The 17,421-nt window shown below is 46.7% G+C and overlaps 1 protein-coding gene across 2 annotated transcripts in view; it reads left to right on the top strand.

The window, feature by feature from the left end:
* Positions 1-17,421, top strand: part of Fam189a1 (family with sequence similarity 189 member A1) — a 423,307-nt gene that overhangs the window by 384,188 nt on the left and 21,698 nt on the right. For both annotated transcript variants that reach the window (XM_036184710.1, XM_036184721.1), the window contains exons 5-7: positions 5,586-5,693; positions 14,879-15,039; positions 15,836-15,971. In XM_036184710.1, coding sequence (XP_036040603.1) covers positions 5,586-5,693; positions 14,879-15,039; positions 15,836-15,971 — 405 coding nt within the window. The remainder of the gene's footprint in view (positions 1-5,585; positions 5,694-14,878; positions 15,040-15,835; positions 15,972-17,421) is intronic.

Genomic DNA, 17,421 nt, shown 5'->3' with positions numbered 1-17,421 from the left:
CTGTCTCTAGTCATTATGCTGAGAGGATCCAGATTTACTTGGAGTGGAGAGAATATTCGGAGAATTCATCGTGTGTAGACTTGTCTAAGTCTCTAAAACTTTTTTCCTCTTGTTTTTGTTCTGTGTGTGATGTGCTCTGTGAGAGAGTTTCCTAAGTGTTAGTGTTGACAACTTGGGAGGTAAGTGTGACAAATGTCCAGAGGCCAGACTCGGTATCAGCAATGACAGCCGTGCTGTTTCCACACTTGCCGTTTCCACTGACCGTGTAAAGGGATTTTACAGACCATGAATTTTAGCATTCGTGGAGACACCCCGAGAAAGCGGTCATGGCAGTAAAGGTGTTATTTAAACCAGAAAGGAATTGTAAAGAAACATTTAAACCCAGTTCCAGTGGTGTGCTGTTAGGAAAAGCCAAACACTGAAGCAGCTGGTGAAGCAGTGGGAGAGCAGTCATTTTGGAATGTGTTTCAAATAAAAACACTTCACACGACGTAAAGCAATGTTTGCCTCAGGGTGCGTATTGGTACCAGAGGTTTTAAGGCTGGTGGGAGTATATGCAAAATTAGCGTTATTTTCAAGGAATTCATCTCAGTGACAATGGAACATTTGGTCATTAACATTGAAATTCCCAGGTTGTAATCTACTTCTAGCTATGCTGTATTGATATGGAGCGCTCTCTGTTTTAGTTATAATTTGGAATTACCCTCAGAGACATGTAAAATATATAATGAAGAGTCCCGTATGACCTTCCAGAGTATTATTCTCTGGTGTGCCTGTAAGGTAAAAATGGTGATCCCATTGTGGATGTGTGTCTTCTTCAGGGCACTGGTCGGGAAATCCTGACCCCTAAAATGTAAAGGTTCCAGAAATGGGAGTAAATATAGGCCACTGGACACATGAGGAACATCCTCAAGGTCAAGATCACGGGATGGCTCCTACTCTGCTCTCCAGCTCTGGTCACTATCATGAGCTGCAGATCTATTTTCCCAGCTGATCTAGAGCTTGTCTGTGGGATGCTACCCTGGCATTAAGCCTCTCCATGTCTCAGACTACACTTGTTTGAAATAGTCACCTCTCATAACCCCCTGACCCTGGGGCTGGTGTCTCGTGTTACTCACCAGGATCACCTCCTGTCATCTCTTTGTCCTCATTTCATTATCCCCCTCCCCATCAACAATACATGGCTGCGCTGTATTGACTTGGGCTCTGAAGTCTGGCTCAGACACTGTCTCCATACTTCTGTGGGCCCTGGCTCATAGCCCTCTCTAATAGCATTATCACCAACTACTTCAGTGTTTCCAAACTTTCAATCAACAGATTCTTGCTGACAGTTGAAGCTCAGGTTCTGTGCTATAGCCTTCAAACTGCTTTCCAAGTCATTTGCTAATGAGGATCTTATTCCCACTTTTCCAACAACACACATTTTTATTGGTAACTCACTACCCACAAAACACAGTCCAAACTTCTGATCCTATAACTCTAGAACTATGTGTGTATTCTGTTCCATGACCAAGCTCCCTTCCTGCTTCTTCTTTGGTGGCTGCAGGAGAAGACGGGAGCATATGGGATGACCATAGCAACTTTGCACAGCCTGCTCAGCTCAGCCATAATCAGAAACAAAAAACACCACCCAGAGCCTCTTTCCATGATGGTGTGTTCAGGAACTAGGTTTACCTCCTTCCTGAAGCAACCACCAAATTGACAACATGTATGAAGATTCAAGAGAGGACTGTGGTTCCTGGGAGAAGGTCAGCAAACAAGGGGAGTCCCACAGTCTCCTCTCTTGCTGACTTCCTAAAGAAACTCCCAGGGCCCAGTGCTGAGGAAAGTGACTTAGGAGCCCCTGAGACTTCCTGAGTTGGGGTGACACAACAGAAGGTATGAGCTGGCCAAGACATGGAGTAGACCTCTCAGGATAGAGATGGGGGAAGATCTGCACACATACTGTGGGGTCTATGGAGGCTGTCCCTTGGGTATTCTGTTGAACACTGTTAGCATATACTGGCGAAGAAACTACTAGAGGCCAGGGACAGAGCCACCTGAAAGGATTAGATACACAGAGCCTGGGCTCACAGGGCTGGGCAGAGTCCAGTTCTCACATTGTTCTGAGGTGTTGAGATGGCAGGAATGATGCTGGGAATGATAAGCCCCAGACAAAGCACGCCTTAGATTTTAAAAGCCAGATTCCTTTCTCTGACTCAACATTTACACCGGGCTGTACAACCTTTAGCGCCATGAAATGCCATGAGCTAAATTTACCCTCCATAATATTATCATAATCATGCCCCTTTTCTATCTTACAAGTTGGCCTTGAGGTTCTGAGGAAAGGGGGTAGACAGTGATGTCTGCAGTGACAGACAGCTTACAAGAGAGTGGAAAACTTCCTAGAAGGTGCTATAGAATTGAAGACACTGGCTCATGGCTACAGGAACAAGCCCTGGAAATGCTGTTGGACTAGACAGTCAGATTTACACAGAGTTCCTCATGCAGGCACAATGTCAGGCACTGAGAAAATCATCTTTTATTTGCTCTCAGGCATACTCACCATTTGATAGATCATCATACCTGACCTCAATACTGTTGTCCTTCTGTGAAAAGACAGGCTTTACCGGTGCTGTTGGGAAGTCTTTAATATTTTGCCTACTCAAAAAAGCTAGAGTTGAGTGGTGTATCATTGGTCAATTTTGTGAATCTTTGGGGTCATTTCTGTGAATCCTATTTATGGCATTTGAGAATGAATTTCCTAAAGAAGAATGAATTACCTTTGGACAGTTAAATTCCATGAAGCAGACCCTCTAAGATAAAGAACAGCGCCATGAAGTAGACCTTCTACAATGGAGAACGAACCATGTCATGAAGCATACCCTCAAAGATGGAGAACAGCGCCATGAAGTGGGCCCTCTACAATGGAGAACCATGTCATGAAGCATACCCTCTAAGATGGAGAACAATATGAAGTAGACTTCTAAGATGGAGAACAATATGAAGTAGACTTCTAAGATGGAGAACAATATGAAGTAGACTTCTAAGATGGAGAACAATATGAAGCGGACCCTCTAAGATGGAGAACAATATGAAGTGGACCGTCTAAGATGGAGAACAATATGAAGCGGACCGTCTAAGATGGAGAACAATATGAAGCGGGACCCCCTAAGATGGAGAACAATATGAAGTAGACTTCTAAGATGGGGAACAATATGAAGCAGGACCCCCTAAGATGGAGAACAATATGAAGCGGGACCCCCTAAGATGGAGAACAATATGAAGCGGACCGTCTAAGATGGGGAACAGGATGGGGAACAAGGTGAAGGTGCCTGTTTGGTCATCTCACTAGTCTTATTACTCCCAGTGCTTAGAGTCCCAGCTAGCACCGCAAGTCAAGGAAAATGAGCAGCAGCATGTAAACCACAGAGAAACAACATCTGCAGATGACTTAATTCTCTGCATAGAAAATGCCAAAGCACCTTTAAAAATGGCCAGAATGAATTCAAGATCACAAAATTCCACATAAACACACACATGCAAAAATCACATTTCTATATACTCACAGTGAGCATGTGGAAATTAAAATTAAAAGGACAAAAATGAACTGCAACCTAAACCTTATTCAATAATTACCTCAAAATGAGTCATGGACATGAACATAAACAAAACTCTAAAAATGTTTAGGGGAAAAAACATGGGAAAATGTTTAAGTATTTAGGGCTAGGCAGACTTGGCACCCAAAGCATGGTGTGTGTGTGTGTGTGTGTGTGTGTGTGTGTGTGTGTGTGTGTGTGTGAGAGAGAGAGAGAGAGAGAGAGAGAGAGAGAGAGAGAGAGAGAGAGAGGAAATTTGTGCTCTGTGAAAAGTTCATATGCAATGGACTGAATGTTTTCCTCTCCCAAATTAATATGTTAAAATACTGAAATCCTGATCCTACTGTGATGTCGTTAGAACATTAGGACTCTAGACATAATGAGATTGTGAAGATGGAGTTCTCCAGGGGTTCAAGTTCTTGTCAGAGAACCCGGAGAACTTGCTACCCTGTTCCCATGAGGTGGAGCCACAGCCAGAAGTTGGCCAGCAGATCCAATGCCTTGATCTATGCCCTCAGCCTCTAAAGGTAGGACACAAATGTCTTGTTGCTGTGGTCACACATCTGGTGGCATTTTTGTTATTGTACCCCAAACTCAGGCACCATGGAAAGTTCTTAGAAAGATATGCTGCAGTTTGAGAAAATAATTTCTGAGTCCTATGCCCATGAATAACTGGTATAAAGAACTTTTGAAAGCCAGGAGCCAAAGGACAAACAAGCCAATGGGAGAATGAGCCAAACCTGAAAGAAATTTTACTGAAGAGGAACTAGATGGCAAATAGCAAGCAAAAAGAAACTGTTCAACATCTTTACACATCATGGAAATTCAAAATCAATCTTGAAATGTACATCTATCAGAACAACTAAACTAGAAGTCACACAAATGTGTGCAATGATGCAGAGAAGCTGGGTCACTCATGCGTCGTGGGTGTGAACATAAAATGGGTCAGCCTTTGTAGAAAGCACGTTGACTGTTCCTTGCAAAACTAACTATGCAATAACTATACCTAGCAATTGTTGTCTTAGAAAATTTCTACAGAAAATAAACACATATTTGGATAAACACCTGCACAAAAATGTGCACATTTTATTTATATTAGTCCCAAATTGCAAATCACCCACGTACTCCTCAACTGGTGATGGTTAAACCAACTCTGGTACATCTATGTAATGGAATACTACTCACCAATACAAAGGAATGAACTGTTAATGTCTACAGCAGCCATGGTGGGTTGTAAGATAGTTGTGAACTTTCCACAGAGCACAATTTCACAGAGCTGAATGAAGATGGGGAAAAAAAAGAAAGAAAGAATTGCAAAAGGTGATGTACTCTGTGATTCTATTCATGTAGCATTCTTGAAACAAGTATTGAGGAGCAAGATAGTGGTTGACAGAAGGTATTTGGAGTGGGAAGGGAGGAGGAGGAGGGAGGCTTGTTTTTAAGAGGCAGCATGGGAGACCCATGGTGATGGGGCCTTCTGTGTCTTGACTGTACTGTCAGTATCCTGGCTGGGATGTAAGCTAAGATGCAGTTTTGCAAGATGCTACCAGTGAGTGCACGTGATAACTAGGCATTATTTCTGTCAATTACATGTGAATCTACAATTCCCTAAATATAAAAAAATGTCATTTAAAAACTTGACATTTTATTAAACACTCATCAGTGTCAAGCTTCACTTTGTGATTGATAAAATTACCCACCTTCTAACGTGAACATCCCAATATTTTCTTAGCTATTTTACTGCCTACCTAACAATTACCAAAATTATGAAAGACATATTTTGGTATTAAGAACAGTTTCAGCAGCATAGTAAAAAAATAAACAAATATGTGTCTTTTAAAGGCTAATTTTTAGCATGAATAAAATACAGCCACACAAGAAACAAGCCTTCTGTGAAGCAGGTGGCAGCTGCCCATGCCGTCCTGGACCCGGGCTTACTGTGTACCCTGGATTCTGCATCTGGGTGACCAGGAGGAACTGACCCTTTTCCTGCCTTTTGTCTTTCAGGATCTCCTCTTCAGCGTGTGTGCCCTCAATGTCCTCTCCACCATTGTGTGTGCCTTGGCCACAGCCATGTGCTGCATGCAAATGGTCTCTGCTGATGTCCTGCAGATGGTGAGTGACCCACTCTTGCCCAGGCCCTCAGAGTGGCCAGCCCAGCCCTCCCTCCTCTAACCAGCTGGAGTCCAGTGTATATGTGTTCTCTATTTCTGGTTAGAGAACCATAGGTTCTTTCAGTCCAAACTGCCCAGAGATCCTTGGAGTCATCTTGTGATGTACTCTGAAGAGAGGGACTGCAATATTTGCTCATGTTGCCTTACTTCAGACCTTCAGACATTACCAGAGTTCCATGTTTATGATGGAGGCACCCCACCCCACCCCAGGGCACCTGAGTTGGCTGGACACCCTCTGGGACCTTTAGAGCAGAGTCCTTATTCTTCAGAATCCTCTGTAACAGAAGTTTGGGGTTGTTAGAAGATGATTTCTCAAATTGAAAAACTGCTGTTTTTGAAATTTGCTAATTAACCCTGAGGTCATGGTCCAGTGGCCCTCATCTGGTGCCATGGTCAGGGTCTTTAAAAAAAAAAAAGACCTTCTGCTCCCATGGGAGTGGTAAGGCCAGAGCAGGGGTCATGTTCTTATTAATAAACATCTCAAAACACACATAAGTCATGATGGCTCTTCATTGTCTCAGCATGAGTGGACCACAGCCTAGGGTTCAACACATTATTGTTGAAGTCATAATAAAAAGAAGTTGGTATTGGTTTTTGGTGCTGAGGCTAGGAGCCACTCTTGTGCCCATTCTCTCTTCCTCCCTCCCTTTTGCTATCTCAGTCTGCTTTTGTCTTCTCTTACTGTAGCAGAACAGCCAAGATGAGTCATTTACAAAGGAAGTAGGGCTACTTAGCATCCAGTTCTGGAGAGTGGGGAGCCCAAGGCTGCACAACTGCACGTGGTTGACCTCTGGTGTAAACCTCATGGCAAATGGTAGAAGGGCAGTGGGGGCTTGTGGGAGACAACGCAAGGGCTAACCATGTTTTGTTTTTTAACAGCCCTGCTTCCCAGTGGTAGCTCATCCTGCTCATGAGAGTGAATACTCATTCCCTCTAGATAGCGTTAATTCATTCAGGAGGGTTTGACCCTTGTTATCCAAGCACTTCCCGCTAGCCCCACCTCCCAACACCACCATTTTGGTCTGGGACAGTCCACATTCAAGCTGTCTGTGTCCTTCAGCCTGACACGCAAGGCCGCTGTGCCCTCCACCCAATGTTTTATGCATTTCATGAAAGACAAGTTATCCCTATAGCGGGCTTTTCTTTTAAATCTTCCTCCTCACCCACCTCTTAGCAGTGCATCCGTTAATCAAGATATAAGGCCAGAGAGCATCGTTCCCGATATGTTCAAACTCCTTTGGTCCTAATTGTATGTGGCGTGCAGCCTGGTGCTCACAGCATACATCCACGCAGCTGTCATAGCGAGCTGACCTTTCTGAGAGGTTGTGGTGTTCTGAGAGGTGTCTAATTAAGCAGTTATTCAGCAAGATGAACTTTTGGCCTCATTCATCGAGGCCTCATGTTGGTAATTTTCTCCAGCATGCTGTATAAAGGAAAGGTTAAATATAAATACCAGAAGCTTCTACCCATCTCAGTAGATTTTGCTATTGATCTGTAAATATCACACCAATTCAACCAAACTAACAGAAGTGAAGGCTGTTAGATGATATCCCCGTACTTTTAAACACTAAACTGAAAATTGTCAACTAAACAAGAATAAGGTATTTCCTAGCTGTGTAAGCAATTAGAATTCAGCCAAGGTACGCTTTGTCCTTTTTGGTGGCCATGTAGACCAGAAATAGGCCTGGGGTCATGCGTCAAGCATGTCTGCGTCTGATCCCCACTGCTTCCGCCTCTGTGGTGCCTTGGAGCACATCACTGAACCTACTTGTCCAGTAGTTTCCTCACCTATGAAAGTGGCTTCCCACACAGACAACCTGCGGATCTCTGTTGATTTTTATTTGGTATTTTTATTTGTTTGCAGTGCTGGGGATGGAGCCTTGTGCAGGCTAGGAAACAACAGCTCTACCACTTTGCTGTGCCCCAACTTTCTCTTCATTTTTCAATATGGTAGGAGTATCAGCCACTTACTGGAATCCCAGCTGTGACATCATAAGAATGACATCAGAGCAGCGACACCACAGTAATGACATCACACAGCACTGACTACACATGCAGCACTGTTTTACTGCATTTTACTAACTGTGGTGGGCTGTGAGCAAGCAAACTGTTGCAGGAATTACAAAGGCTATGTCTTAGTGTTCTGTTATCATGAAATACCCTAGGCTAGACTCCCACAAAGAGGTTGTGTAGGTAATGGCTTAGAAGGCAAAACAGCATGGTGCTTGTAGTCACCTGTGTCACAGCATGGTGGCTGGCATCACAAAGATATTTAGAAGAGACCAGGCTTACTCTTCATAACAAGTTCTCTGAACTGAAAGCATGACATTACTTCCTTCCGAAGGCCTTGTCTCCAGTCACCTAACTCCACCCCCACCATCCCCACCCTTCCCAGGAGGCCTCACCTGTGAAAGGTTCCATACCACCTCCCAGAAGCACCATGCTGAGGACCAAGCCTCCAACACAGGACTCTGGAGGACTAAACCCATCCAAGCCACAAGAAGCTGTTATCAGAAACCTCCAGGCTTAGAAATAGTAATAATTGAGTTTCCTGCTGGTGAGGTCTTCTCCTTACATGGCCACATGCTGTGGCACAGGCAAGGTTCTGGTCTCCTGGTCAAACTGAGCTGTGTATGCCCCTGCATCTTTGGGGGCCGGGGGCAGAAGGAAGAACTGTTTATAGCCATGGTGCCTGTGAACCTGTGGGCATGCCACCTCCCACTGGTCTTCCTTTTTTCGCACTGAAGGCCGTGAAGCATTTGAGCCTTTCCATCCTGCCAGACTGCTGAGAGGCTGGATCATGTGGTATATAGAAATGGGTATCTTAGAAACAGGGTGGCCAAATGGAGTGTGGGCTGGCCCAGGCTGGCTATGGTGGCTACATCCTGGAAGAAGTGGGCTGGCCCAGTGGGGTTGTGGACTCACCCAGTCAGATGGAAACGGGATGTTTAGGGAGATGCCTTGAAATCTCTCTTCAGACTTCCTACTTCATTTCATTCAGTTATTTCATTAAAGGAACAATATATAATAATTGGACAAAGCTATATTACATAGCAGTACATAAAGAAAAGTTAAGGACCTTCCTCACCTGCCCATGGGAGAGACAAACGCCGCAGCTTTGCAGTGAGCCCTTCCGTTCCCCCATTATATCTAAGTGCTTATACAAATGCATATGAATAATTGTCTTTCCTCCCAGTCCCCTTCCCCCAGCCTAGTGGCTGTGAAGAGGTACTCCATTGTCGTTTAGATTTGCATTTTTCCAGTGATTAATGATGTTGGTTCTCTTTCTGTGTGTTTAATGGCCACTTATAGATCTTCTGTGGAGGAACGGACTTGACTTTGCCCATGTTTAAAATTGGAATTGTCTCTTATTGCTGAGTCATAGAGTTCTTTGTGTGCTCTGGATCCAGGTCTGTCTTCAGATGTACGGGGTGCAAAAGTTTCCTCCTGTTCCATTGAGTACCTTTGCACTTGGTGGTATCTTTCAACCACAGCTTTAGTTTCAGTGAGGCCTAATGTGTCTCTTTTTCCCATTCCTACTTTTGCTTTGGGTGCCTTGTCTCCCAAGGAAATGAAATTATTCCCTCTGAGAGTTTTGCAGTCTTAGATGACATTTATGAACACCTCACGTTGGTTGTCATGCACGTTGTAGGGGAGGGCCGGTTTTGTGTGGCTCCTGGCACAATGCAAATGTTAACCCACTGAGTTGGCTCAGTGTCACTGGTGGTAGCCAGTTGACCACAGATGCATGGGTTTATCTGGGGGCTCCCAGTTCCATCTCATCAGTCTTTATGTCAACCTTGATGGCAATTCCACAGAGCTGTGGTTACCATGTTATAGTCACTTCTAAAATGGGTGTGAGAATCCTCCAGCTTCATTTATTCTCATGCTGGTTGTGAAAATTCTGTACCCTTGTAGTTAGTTCCCTGTGAATTTCAGAATCAGTTTGTCAGTGTCTGAAAAGTAAACACATCAGGATTGTATTAAATGTGTGCGGCAGTTCTGCCGTATGCCACTCACCAGGACCTCAGTGTTATCTTCCTTGTGTTGACATCCTAGCTCTCGCTGGACTCCCATTTGTTGAGCTCAGTTGTGGCTCATGTGACTTGCCAGTCATTCTTCTGTTATTTTTACTTGAGAGTCTCAAAGTGAGAAGTATGATTGAAGTGTTTGTGTCTGTGTGACTGTATATGTGTGTCTCTGTGTGGGTGTGTCTGTGTGTGTCTGTGTATGTATGTGTGTCTGTATCTCTGTGTGTAATCTAGCTGTTGTCTTTCTCTGTGTGTGTATGTGTGTCTGTATGTGTGTGTGTGTGTGTGTGTGTGTGTGTGTGTATCTGTGTCTGTGTGTCTGTGTGGTACTGGAGATTGCACTTCCGATCTTGTACATGTTTGGCAAGTGTCATACCACAGCCACAGCTCCTCTAAGAAATACTAACTCACGACAAGGTCGCTACTGGGGAGCAGCCCCCACGAGCATGTGTGCAGCCTCCCATTGGCCCATTCCTCATAACCAACGCTCAAGGCTGCTTTCAGAGAGAACTGTGGGGCACTCCTGATGCATGTGCCCAGCTCCTGCAGCCGTCCTTACACACCTTCCTGAACAACTCTCCACACGGGGGTGCTGGGCTGAGGGGATAAAATCTGATCCCAGCACCATACTCCGGACCCTTGTCAGTTCTGGTTTCTTTTGCTTCGACAAAACACCATGACCAGAAAGCTGGGGAGGAAAGTGTTTGTTTGGCCTACACTTCTGCAATGTAGTCTGTCCTTGAAGAAAGCCAGAACAGGAACTCAGACAGGGCAGGGACCTGGAGGCAGGAGCTGATGCAGAGGCCATGGAGGGGTGCTGCTTACTGGCTGGTTCCCCATGGCTTGCTCAGCCTGCTTTCTTGTAGAAATTAGGACCACCAGCCCAGGAATGGCACCACCCACCATGGGCTGGGCCCTCCCCCATCCATCACTAATTAAGAAAATGTCCCACAGGCTTGCCTGCAGCCTGATCTTCTGGAGGCATTTTCTCAGTTAAAGAGCCCTCCTCTCAGATGGCTTTAGCTTGTGTCAAAGTGACATAATCCTATCCAGCACAGTCCTGTCTTGGCTCTCCTACCTGACATCAAAGGAGAAGATCTTCCTGTACTGCCCCAGAGGCAGCCATGCAGGAAAGGCAGCCGTGACCCATCCATGGGCATCATTCTGCCATACTGCAATTCTCACTTTACTCTGGAGTGTCAGAAGATAAAATCCCAGCCATGGTTTCTACTGTGGCTCATATATAACTGTCACATTAACTCTTCGGATGCAAATTCAGTCCCAAATCGTGTCATGGACTGACACATTCACCCATTTGCTCCATGGCCTCCTCGGTTGATTGTAGGAGCCGCTAGGCAGCTCTGTAGTTGGCTCATGGATACAGGTGATGAGAGGTCATGACCTCACCCAGGAGCTCAGCAGCACTATTGGAACTTTAGAATTCTTTTTTTTTTTTTTTTAAAGGGGGACTTTAGAATTTTAAGTACCCACATCTTCCTTGCAATTTGCATGCATCCCTATTGGGGCTAATTAGCTGCAGTTGGCACTAGCATCATGAATGCATGAGATGGCAAGTGTTCCTCCTATTGTCAGGACTGCAGAAGCCAAGCCCTTCTAACGTGTGCAGAAACAGTAACTGCATGATGCTACAATTCCGTTTATTGACACAGCTCAGTGGAGAAGGTGCTTTGCCTCCCAAGTGTCTCTGGTGTCATTTCTAGTGTGTTTTCAAATGCATCTCATTTTCCTACTTTCCTCACCATTTCCCACACTGCCACCTTAGCCTCAGAGGCATCCTCAGCTGTTACACAGCTTTGCTGGCCACTGTCCTCTCCTAGTAATGCCCCGATGTTCTCACCCTCTGCTCACAGGTTTCACTAAGGAGAGCCCCCCCCCCCTTGGGAAGTGCAGATGGGTGTGCTCTTTGCACAGGCCTGATAACTGTGAGCATGGAGCTGGAAGATGTGCAGGATACCCAAGGTCATGACCCACCCCAGGAGTTTCAGAGTCACTCAACGAGCCAGAATGCCGAGGGAAAGATAGGGATAGCCTCTGTTCCTGGGAGTGGGGAGGGCCAGGAAAGGTAGTGAGCCTGGCTTCAGGCAAATCCAACCCCGAGGCACCCAGACTCTTGCTGCCCAAGCCTGCCCTTTATCCTGTTTCCCTGTAGAAGATCAGGCCCAGAGACAAGAGATCTAGTGACTAGGACAGAGGCCTTCATCTGAGCCTCCTGACACTTCTGCATAGATCTGTGACACAGGATGGCAGTTCATGATATAATCCTGGTAGCACCAGGGCAAAGGAACCTGAGACTAATAGGTCAGTAAAGTGCAAAGTCATGTGGGCCTCAGTGGTCATTCAGTGTCAGGAGACCAGACTTCTGACTGATAGTCTGAGATCCCTTAACCTCTTCATGGTCTCTTCCAGACTGCAGAAGGTAGACTGTGTGAGCTGAGCCAAAGTTTAGGGGCTCCATGTTGTAGGCTTTGGGAAGCTACCCAGGGTCAAGTAGCTGCACCTCTCAGCCCCCCTTACTTTATGGAAGAAGTCCCCTTTCCCATAGCAGACAGAATGTAAGGTCTCAGGTGCACACTGCTATTGTATGAGTGGTAAACTCTGGGAGAATGTGTGAACGGCTCAGCCAGTCTCCACACACAGGTATGCTGGTGTTTCCATGTAGTTTAGACAGCCCAGGGAAGGCAGAACGATGCAGGACAGAAGAGATGCCTCAGCCCATTTTCTACCCTCTCCAGGAGATATAAAATTATGCTTTATACCTAACCATGGAGGTGTAGATGTGAGGCCCCGGAACATGGAGCCTGAGTGGGAAGGCTGTGGGCTGGTAGACAGGCCTTCCAGTCATGGACATTCTGCCTAGTCTTGAAGGAGGCCTGGCAAGTTGCCAGGTAAGAAGGAGCTAAGTTGCCAGGAAGAGGAAGCAATGCATGTATAGTGTGGAAGGTGACTGAGCAGACCTTGCTCGGAGCAGGGGGTGGTTGGCTCTGGTTGGAGGGAAGCTGGAAACTGGATGGGATTCAGTGTACAGAGGTCTTGATGGTAAAAGATTTTCTGACAGCATGAGCTCATCTGGGCTGGTTTAAAAATAGCTCCTGCACAAGATGGAGACTGCATTCCAGGGGCGGAGGCCAGGCAGCTTGCTCCTTCACTGCTCTGTTGGCTGCTTCTGCGGGAGGCAGGAGAGCAAGGGCACCACAGCAGAGAGGTATCCATCCCATCTATTCAGCTGAGCATGCGCTGTGCCCTATTTAGGGAAGAATAAGGGGGGGGGGGGTAAAACACAGGCAGCCTGACAGTGTGTTCATTACTTTTTTGTTGCTGTGATTAGAACATCATGCAACTTATAAAGGAAAGCAACGGTCTCCAGGAAGGACAAAGTCATCCTCAGAGTGGATGCACTGTCTTAACTTTTGTCAGGCCTCTGGTGTTGGGCACTTTTGTATTTCATGCATTTTGCTTGAGTGTTCTATGGATTCTTCTCATTTCTGATAGAGACTAATTTAAAATAGTTCCTTATTAGACCCCAGGAACATCCACCCACCCCTCACTGCCTAGCTATTGAGCAGCAAGCACAGGAATTAGCAGCTTCTGAGGCAGAGGATGACAGCGCACATCCAACCTCCTCACAGCTGTTGCTTCCCCTCTAATTTCCGACAATTAAAGAAAAAACAATGAGGCAGACTAGCTGGAAAGGGCAGGGAATGTGTGTTGGGTAGTCTGGTGGTGGCCATTTTAATCCCATAGGTCACTTTGTTCAGATGTAACCAACAGCCCAGAGCACACTGACTTCACTGCATTTGACCATATTCTGAACCCTGGACTCACCCCTGCTAGTGCAGAAATTCTCCAACTGCCTGGCCCGCCCCTGTCTGAATGAGCCCACCCTATCCCTGCCACCCCTGGGTGCTCCCTGCCACCCAGCTCCAACATCCTCACTGGCCCTTGCCTATCCCCAGAATTAAGGATTGACCAGATCCCTATTGTTTTCCGCTTCGGAAACACATCGTTCACTGGTCACCCGTTTTAGAGCCTGGAGGCTCTCCTGAAGCCCCAGCCTCTGCTGTCCATCCAGCCTTTCAAGGCTCATTTAGGTCTCTTCTGCTTCATGAGTGCCTTGTAGACCCCCATGCTGATTGGAGGACTGTGTTGGCTAATAACGCTGTTGTGTTTCACTGTGTACACAGGAGTCTTAGTGTCTGTCTCTTTCCTCTTACTTCACTGACGGGCTCTGTGAAAGCTTGGAGACCATGCAGTATGGGTCATTTTACACCTATAGATGAAGCAATGACTCAGGCATTTCCGTGGAACAGGTCACCTCTGGCAGGAGTGCCCGAGGCTAGAGAGAGAGACAAGTAATTGGTTAATACTTTAGAAGCAGAAATCCAGGCAGAGAGCATCTGTTTTATGAAAATGTTTCCCTTGATATTTTTAAGTGGCATCCAGTGTTCACAGTTGCCCCCCCCAAAAAAATATTCCGGAGCTCATGGGCTTTCTTCATCTTTGGAGCCATGTCCTATGAAGTATGTGGATCCCTAGATACAAAGGACCCATATTGAACTATAAGGAAGTGTGTGCGACATGCTGGGCTCCCAATGCAGGCCTGAAGTACTTTGAAGGACTCTGAGAAGGGACTTACGTATAGGGCATGTCCCAAGTATACTTTGTAACAGGAACTTGCTGAGTGAGCATGCTCAAAGTCTAGCCTTTTCTCCTAAAGTGCTGTTTGGAAGCATGAATGGCAAGTGTCCTTTTGACTGCAGTGTTTAGGCATTAGGGTCACAGGAGTGAAGGTTCTCAGGAAGCATCTGTATTAAAGACTTCCCAGGCAGCAGCTTTACCTCACACACACACAAGAAAAAAAAAAAAAAAAAAAATCAAAGGCATCCTGCCTAGCAGAGGAAGCAGAGCAGAGGGAAGGCCTCTCAGGGCTCCCCTTTGTTAAGGTGTGTGTTTAGCAGTCATGGCTTGGCAGGTTAAACTAGGCGTTTTACGGTGCTAAGTAATGTGTTTGCAATTAGCTCCGTTAGCTGCCAGCCACACACGGTCTGGGATAACGCTGCTTCTCTGTGCTTTCCAGTTCTTCCCACACAGGTCCCACTCAGCCAGTGCCGCCTGCCTGACTCCGCACGGCACCATTCTCCACCAGACCCTGGACTTCGACGAGTTCATTGCCCCCCTCCCGCCTCCACCCTACTACCCTCCGGAATACACCTGTACACCCACAGCGGAGGCCCACAGGTCAGTGTTCCTCTCCGTGTCCTATGTCCTGTGGTGCATAGAAGCCGCAACCAGAAAGCATCTTTGGGAGGAGGAAGTTGTGATGTCGGGGGTGGGGGGTGGGAGGGTGGGGGGTGGAGAACAGAGTGGAACAGAGGAAAAGCCAGGGCAGCAGCATGCGCCCCACAGGGAAGTGAAGAAAGGAGATGAGACCTAGAAATGCAGTTCTTTCTTTTTATTTTTGTTCTTTGGGGTTTGGGTGGCCGTGAGGAGTCAATTGTGTTCCCTTTTTACTTTTGTGTTGTTAACAGGGCCTCACTGTACAGCCCAGGGTGGCTTTGAACTCTCCACGTAGCCCCAAATGGCCTCATACTTATAATGCTCCTGTCTCGGTGTACCAAGTACTAGAATTATAGGAAAGCACCCCAAGGCCTTACTCGAATAGCAGATTTCTGTTGAGGTCTTTGCAGTGTTACCTAAATGGCACCATAGGCTGGGGCTGGAATCGGCAGCCTGCGGTTTACGCCAGGCTCTGTGGTACATTCACATGTGCAAAGTTGCCCCTGAGTGATAGTCATCACCGAGCATGGAACATTAATTAGAAATTTCATCAGCTTTGCCATTGACTGAATTATAATAGACAGAGCTTAAGTGTTCAATGAAATATGAGCATCTTTCGGAAGAAAGACAAAATTTAAACCTGCTCAGTGACTTGGGCTTTTATTTTTCAACGGGATGAGTGTTAGACAGTCAACACTCAGAAAGAATGTCAGACACTGGCCTGGTCCTCAGGGGATGACCATGTTCTGTTTTCTAGGGGCCTCCACCTGGACTTCGCTTCCTCTCCCTTCAGCACGCTGTATGACGTTGCCATCAACAGCCCTGGCATGCTGTACCCTGCCGAGCTGCCCCCACCATATGAGGCTGTGGTGGGTCAGACTCCCGCCAGCCAGGTGAGACTTGGGCCCTGACAAGACCAGCTCTTATGCACATCCCACTTCCTGGCCTGTCCTCAGAAAGCTCCCAGACAAGTGTTGACTGTGTCACAGACCCCAGCAACTGCCCTGTGATGAAGCCTCTGCATGTCCTGGGCAATGTGAGAGCCTTACAGAAACTGCAGGATGCTGATTCCAGACACAGCCTGGGCACATCAATTTGTGAACTTGCCCTTTGGATACTCAACCTCATTCCTGAAGCCAGACACAGCCTAACTCAGATGTGTCTGTGTTCCATGCTGCCCAATGTGTCTGGAGAGAATAGAAGGAACTGGCACAGCTTCTAACCTGTGACCCGAGCAGGGGGTGCTGAGCTTGTGGACTAAGGACTCAGGGACCAAGACCTGTCTTAGCCATTGCTGTAGACATGATGTGATAGAGCTGTAAGAGGCCAGGCGACCCCAGACCAGGGATGTGCCTCTGTTGCTAGCTGCTTGGGACCTTCTCTAAGCTGTGTGTGCCAGGGGCGCCTATTGCTCCATGGTTCCCAACTATTAACAGGCATTTTGAGTATGTCTGTAAAGCCTTGGTTCCTTCTTCTGAAAAATGATGGGGGGGGGGGCACATTAATATCAAGCTCATAGGATGAAAGGGAATGGTGCTCTCCAATGTAAGCCTGGAAACATGGTAAATACTGAATTCAGGAGACGTTTCTGGGCATATTTTGGTAGCATTTTTAATCTTGGTCATTATTGTTGTTGTCTTTGTTGAGTGTGAAATCTCTAATCAGGCAGAGAGGTGAGGTCATGGGACCAGGGAGGTCTTAAGTGGAATCCATAGGGAATGAGCCAGAGGTGGGGACACAGAAGTCAGGTAGCACAAGTGGCAGGTGCTAAAAGCTGGCCCCAAGCACAAGTCACAGAGCTGGATAATACCACAACATGGAGGATCTACAGGACATGCCAGGTAAGTCCACACTCTGCTCCCTTAGTCCCTGCTCTCTGACCCCTGGATGACAGCCCTGGTGCAAGGCTTAGACTTTTTGACATCACCTCAAGCTCTGATCCTGCACCTTGGACATCACAATGATCCAAAGGGGTGGAGAAGAGTCAGCATTACTGGTGTTTACCTCAGCCGCTGAAAGGATATGGATCCCATGAAGAAGGAAGAAGCTGTTTATGGAGTACTGCTGGGCCACTATACCGGCTCAGCCTCATAAGCCTCAAAGATAAGCACAGCCATAAGGGTGGGTCACTTTCTGTAGGCTGAGTCAGGCGACAAAGAAAGGCATCAGGGCACATGCACGCTGTGATCCATGGGAAACATGGACAGTGCTGTTCAGGCTGTTGGCATCAAAGGGAAAAGAAACATTTAGCCCAGGGATTCTCCCTCAGTATTGGGCCAGCCTGGTGAATCCTACCTGCCCCAATATAACCAGGGAGTCCTTGAGTAATGCCTTTGTGCCCAC

This window comes from Onychomys torridus, chromosome 1, assembly GCF_903995425.1.
Source record: "Onychomys torridus chromosome 1, mOncTor1.1, whole genome shotgun sequence".
NCBI classification, from domain to species: domain Eukaryota; kingdom Metazoa; phylum Chordata; class Mammalia; order Rodentia; family Cricetidae; genus Onychomys; species Onychomys torridus.
This window is presented reverse-complemented; position numbering and strand designations above follow the sequence as displayed.